This window comes from Xyrauchen texanus, chromosome 8 (assembly GCF_025860055.1).
Source record: "Xyrauchen texanus isolate HMW12.3.18 chromosome 8, RBS_HiC_50CHRs, whole genome shotgun sequence".
NCBI lineage: Eukaryota > Metazoa > Chordata > Actinopteri > Cypriniformes > Catostomidae > Xyrauchen > Xyrauchen texanus.
Window position 1 is genome coordinate 32,861,984 of NC_068283.1, and position 6,565 is coordinate 32,868,548.

The following is a 6,565-nucleotide window of genomic DNA, read 5'->3' on the forward strand; positions in this document are numbered from 1 at the left end:
AAAGTGTGTGGGAGCAAGGATGGCAACAAACTTGACTCAGTTACACCAGTTCTGTCTAGAGGAATGGGCCAAAATTCCAGCAAACATTTGACCCAAGTTAAACAATGTAAAGTCAATGATACCAAATGCTAAAAAAGTGTATGTAAAAAGAAATAATTGCGCAATGGATACGACACATGCCTTTGGTGTGAGAGACCCGGGTTTGAATCCACAGTGAGACACCATTGTGTCCCTGAGCAAGACACTTAACCCCTAGTTGTTCCAGAGGTGTGTGACCTCTGACATATATAACAATTGTAAGTCGCTTTGGATAAAAGCATCAGCTAAATGAATAAATGTAATTCTAACTACTATTTTTCTGACTTTTCACATTCTTAAACTAGTGATCCTAACTGACCTAAGACAGGGAATGTTTTCTATGATTAAATGTCATGAATTGTAAAAACAGAGTTTAAATGTATTTGGCTAGGGTGTATGTAAACTTCTGACTTCAGCTGTACATCTCAAAACATAAGTATTTAATAATTACAATACTAATGTTCCCTCAGAGATATTCTGTAAATCTGACATGCATTAGATTAGCCTGCTATTGGAAAACTAACACCAAAGTGATTTGATACTGGACTTACTTGGGCCTGCAGACTGGAGACTTCACTAAACGGTAGGTCTCATCTCAAGAGGTTGTCTGTTTGTCCATCAGTACAGGAGGTGGCGCTAGTGCGCTGGCTCAGTGTGCGAACTCACAGAGAACAAGAACATTAGCCAGTGTACTGTGTTGTTGTACTCGTGTGTTTTATCGAAACGGATTTGGTTTCCTTGCAAACTTTGGTAAAAATGTCAAAACTGGATATTTTACATTCTAAATTGGTGAAGCGTATGTCAGCTGTCATTCGGGATATTTTAGAGGAGGTGGGAGCGACGGTGAATGATTATCAGGAGGAAACAGCCCGCGTGCGAACAGAAAACGCAAAGCTCAAACAACAGCTAAAAAATGTGTTGAGCCGGACAGAGACACATCTCAACGGTAAAGTCCTACTTAAAGACCTGTACTGTCTATTGGTGTTTTAGGCGATATTTGAGTTTATTTTCCCAACCAGAGAAGAACTGAGACAGAAGTGCACGGTTACTTTGAATTGTAGGCTTCCTGTTTCACTGCACTGGTCTATCCAACAATTAAAAGCATTCAGCAATATCTTAATTCTGACATAGCTGGTTAAATTCACCTTCAAATCATTGTAGAAAGAGTAGAGCACCGTATTTTCAGAAAAATGAATGGTGAACGAGAGGACAGTTGCTTCAGTGATGGAGAGGCCCATTAAAAGAGTAAAATAGGTACTCTGCCCACTTATCCAGTTTTCAAACATTTTATTTTATAGCTTTTACCATAAATAATACTAAGACGTGTTAGTTATTAAGCTATGTTTTCAATTATGTACATTTACGAAATTAAACAATTAGTTGCCTGCCATTATTTATACGTAGATTTGTATTTGATGTTTTAGCAAGTCATGGGAATATTTTAACATATTTATAGGAACATTTTGCATTTGATTATGTGCTTATTAGTTTTATAATATATTAATATTTTTTGCTAGATGATGATAAATTATTTTGGTAACAGGGTTACAAGAAAACAACAACATATAACTCAGAATCGACCTCTTAAAGTGGACAGACAACATTTTCTGAAGCCAGTATAAGCATTAGCACCTCTTTCCATGAACTTTTTTTATTTACATTTTTTTTGTGAAAAATAAAACATTTGACGTCCCTTTTGAGATTTTTAAGATTCAATTGCCAGATATTGCCTAGATATTTAGTCCAAAGTTAGTCAAAACTGGGTATAAAGGAATAGTTCACCCAAAAATGAAAATGATCTCATGTACTCACACATGCCATCCCAGATGTGTATGACTTTCTTTCTTCAGCTGAACACAAATGAAGATTAAAAAAAAAAAGATCTCCGCTCTGTAGGTCCTCACATGCAAGTGAATGGTGGACAGAACTTTGAATATATAGAATATAAATTAATCTCCCTGCCTTTTTTGTGGTGATTAGCAAATAATGTGTATCACCAAAGACAAAATAGATGAATATGAAGTGAAAGCTTAAATGCTGTTCTGTTTCTCACCCACACCTATTATATTCCTTCAGAAGACATGGATTAAACCACTGGGGTCATATGGATTACTTTTATGCTGCCTTTATGTGCTTTTCAGAGCTTCGAAGTTCTGGTCAGAATTCACTTGCATTGAATGGACAAACAGAGCCGAGATATTCTTCTAAAAATCTTCAATTGTGTTCTGCAGAAGAAAGTCATTCACATCGGGGATGGCACGAGGGTGAGTAAATTATGGCAGAGTTGTAAATTTTTTTGTGAACTATCCCTTTAAAATGTTCTGTTAATTTCCATTTCACATTTACTATATGACATGGAGCACTGTTCCAAACAGCTACTTTTGAATGGAATAAATTTAAAGGAATAGTGTGTTCTTCTATTCCTTTAAGCCATTGCAAAAAAAATTATGAACCATCCTTGGTGGCGAATAGACTAACAAGATTTTTAAGAGATGATATACTTGTATAGAATACAAAATGCATGCATGTTAATTAAACAGGAATGCACACTGAGTATAACCACTCTCAACTTCTTTTAACACCACAAATACTAGGGATGATACTAATAATTATTATTTGTAGTTACATCAATGTCTGTAATTCATAATATCTTATTTTCTTCATCCAGTACAAGTCCACCATGTCTCTCAGGATAGTCCTGATGAAGTCTCACCCACAGAGTTCCCAGCATGTGGGTTTGGGTCCCAGATGGACTCAGAAGACCAAGAGCCTCAGCAAACAGAGACCTATAGCCAGAGCCAAGATACATCTAGCGAAGAGAAGCCATGCTTGCAAGATCTGATTTCAGTCTGCAAGACAGAGGCAGAGGAAATGGAATTAATGACCCTGCCCATTGAGGGAACGGAGAAAATTAAGATGGAGCCAGAAGACACTATCGTCACAATAACATCAGTAACTACTAAGTGCAATGACTCCGAAACCAATCACCAGCTAAGAACAGCCTATAACGCTTCAACCACGTCGAGGAAAACACGAGGAAGGCAGTTGTATTTTGCACGACACCCCAAACCTAAGAAGGTTGCAGCAAAAAGGGCAAAAGATGATGGGTATTATACATGTAACATATGTGGAAGGCATTTAAAGGACTTGGAAAAGCTGCAGTTGCACATGAAGATGCATGAAAAATCTTACAGCTGTCATTTGTGTGGCAGGGACTTTTTAAAGTTTGACTATCTTCGGATGCACATGCGCACACACACAGGAGAGCGACCTTACCGTTGCAAGTGGTGCTCAAAGACCTTTAGTCAGAGTGGCAACACAAGAAGACATGAGCGTACATGCCAGAGGTCCACTAAAGTAAAAACAGTGCAAACAATAGAAGAGGCTTCCCTTTTCCAGATAATAGACAAGATTGACACTGGTTCCAACACTCTTTGACTGAAGAGTTTTTAATACTTTTTCATGACCTTTCCAGTCATTTGTGATTACTGGATAAGGATTCTCAATAATCATGTCTGGGGAGGATTTCCAATTATGTTAGCTACTGATCCTTGGGATTATTAGCTTTAATTGAGTATGTACATTAGTGTACAAATGTATCCAGTTAGCCAAAAAAATAGAATCGCATGCAGCTCAATGGACCATTCTGCTTTTCCCATTACCCTTACCATAGGGCCATCCGATAGCGATCATGGGGCCCGATTGCACTGTTCTAATGACAACCCTGCCTTATCATTTGAAGACCATTTTGTGGTAATAATGCGTATTTACTACAGACATTTTTCAACTTGAGCGTACAATTTACAGCTAAATGGCTTAAGGTGAAATGTGCTGATTTAACCCTGAGAGACCCAAGCATAGATGTTCTTGACATATTATTTTTATCCACTCTTAAATATGTTTTTAGGTAGCCAATGATTATAAAAAAAAAACATAACGTTTATGCATATTTTGCATTGGAGAGTAATATGGAGAAACTCTGGGCATTTAGGGTTGCAAGATTTCACTACTGATCTTTAATGCAGAAACTAAGTTAAACTTTTCAGTTCACAATTAAACACACAAATGTAAATGATGTTTTTGTATTACAACTTGTAAAGGTAAACTCATAAACAGTTAATAACTTTAAATCTATAAAACAGTATTCTTTGCAAAAGATCATCTGAATATACTTAAATCTTTAAGTTAAAATTTTCCTGTTAAATTTTCAATTAAAAATGACTATTGTGTGACCATTTACATATGAAGCACAACCATGCAGCAGATGTTGTAAATCCATCTGGGAAATATGGGGCAGTGGTGGCTCAGTGGTTGATGACCAGAATGTTGGGGGTTCAAGCCCCAGCACCACCATGATGCCACTGGTGGGCCCTTGAGCAAGGCACTTAACTCCAGGTTGCTCTGGGGGGATTGTCCCTGTAATAAGTGCACTGTAAGTCGCTTTGGATAAAAGCGTCTGCCAAATGCATAAATGTAAATGCCCCACATTATCTTGCCGAATGCTGGGGGGTGGGACGTTGCAGCACATCTTTTTCTCTTTGGGAGCTGATGACCTCTCTTCAGCTTTGGATGTTCTCCCTCTCTTTGCAGTATTGATCTGAATGAGGGAGGTGCTGTGCCTGGAAGTGCAAGGCTTTACAATCATGTCTGTACAGCAACCAAGCATTGACTACTCCAAGTATGATAGTGTGCCAGAAGATATACAAGTACCAACGTCTGGACCTGATGTTCAGCTTGTACTTGGCTGTGAAGGAAACAAGTAAATCAATGCCACCCATGCACTGGTTGTACACCCTCACAACAGAAGGTCTGCTGACTTCAAGATAAGACTTTGTGCATTTGTCACAATGCTTAATCTTCTCTACTGGTTGTGGTACCAGTGAAACCTGGCAGATTTCTTCATGCTACGTGCTGAATCACATCTTTCATCTGAAGAACTGTTCTCACTTTCCTCTTTTTCCTCACTTTGCCTTTCTTCCTGTCCTCCTTCCTCACTTTCATTAGTAAGATTCTGTTTCCTTACATCATTTTCAGTACTTTCTTCAACAATATCACTGTCCTCTTATTCAATTTCAAAATCACTTATATCTCCGTTAACAATTGCCTCCAAAAAAATCAATTGCCTCCAAAAAAAAAATCATCTGCCTCCTTTTGTCAATGGCATTCTGAAAGATCTAGAAAATACCCTTCTCTTACCAACTGTATGCAATGTAATATATGTAGTACAATTTAAATAAAAAAAATTAATTAATGAGACAATGCGAAAACAGAAAAGAGCTGAAAATAATTTGGAAAACTTAACATATGATTTACTGTAGGCCTATATGTTCCGTTCTGTGAGAAATATAGAAAAAAGTTTGACCACTAATCCCCAGCATTGCATTATTGCTACACTTAAAAAAAAAAAAAGGGGTCTCAGATTTAAGTAAGTTGATAATTTCAGTGCTTATAAGCTTTTCTCAATCACTAAAACATGTTTTTTACAGGAATTAAGAAAAAAAAATATTGTATGTAAAATACTTGAAAAATGGCTTAATTTGTTTTAGAAGTGTTCAACTTTGTCAGCAAGCTGGACCCTTTTTGTTAGGACTTAAGTTGTCGGAGTTAATAAGCAAATTTTACCCGCCAAAACCAATGTAGTGAGAAAGCTCTGAGTGTCAGCTACTGTTCTGTGTAGTTTTTTTACCAGTATTTAATGAAAATGAGGTATTATTTGATTGATTTGTAAAAACTTTGCAATTCTGCTATGCTGGGTCTCTGAGGGTTAAAGGTGCACTCAGTAATTTTGGTGTTTATGTCATCTTGTACTTACACTGACAGCTAGAGGTGTGGATAAAAAAAGTCCTTCAAATGCAATAGTTTTCAATTACTGATGCCCTTGTAGAAAAACATTATTCAGTCTGCCATAATTACTTTAATCCATGAATGATTACATTTCTTAATTTCCATGACTTGCTATGTTTTCCAAGGCAGTTGGAATCCTGTTGACAAGGAGAGATTTAGTCAAGTTTTACAGATCAATATGGTAGACCGCACACAAAAAATGTACTTAAAAAAAAAAAAGAAATTACATAGCAGGGCTCCATACTGCGATTAAAATGGTAGCAAATGCGACTAAAAATAAATGATTGCGACAATAATTTAAAATCAAGTTTCCATGTGCTTTTATATGCGGGCTCGTCAGATATCACCTTGTGAGTTATTGAATATATCTTTAGAGCGCCAGTGTGTCTCGCACCACTTTTCACACTTTCTGTTGATATGAGCTTGCTGGATGCACGCAACAACAAACAACGATTTGTGAACAAATGACTCTTTTGAATCGGGTCTTTATAATGAATCACCCGACAAGAGCTCATTTGAACTCAGGAGATCAGGTTAGCAGTTTGAGTTCGAGTCACTTTCTTAGCGAATCAGCCGTCAGTGAGTTCACAACTGGGAGCGCAGACATTTCAATATAGTAGACCAATGTGTATTTCGGGCTTGT

General features: G+C 37.2%; 1 protein-coding gene across 2 annotated transcripts; it reads left to right on the plus strand.

The window, feature by feature from the left end:
• The first annotated feature begins 758 nt into the window (after positions 1-758).
• Positions 759-5,896, plus strand: zgc:66443 (uncharacterized protein LOC406856 homolog). 2 transcript variants are annotated; one of them, XM_052132309.1, is made up of 3 exons: positions 759-1,024; positions 2,220-2,342; positions 2,747-5,896. In XM_052132309.1, exons 1-3 carry the CDS (start codon positions 835-837, stop codon positions 3,514-3,516), a joined length of 1,083 nt encoding a protein of 360 aa, XP_051988269.1. In that variant the 5' UTR covers positions 759-834; the 3' UTR covers positions 3,517-5,896. The 2 variants fall into 2 exon arrangements, with proteins under 2 accessions (XP_051988269.1, XP_051988270.1); XM_052132310.1 differs by lacking the exon at positions 2,220-2,342.
• Positions 5,897-6,565: the final 669 nt, after the last annotated feature.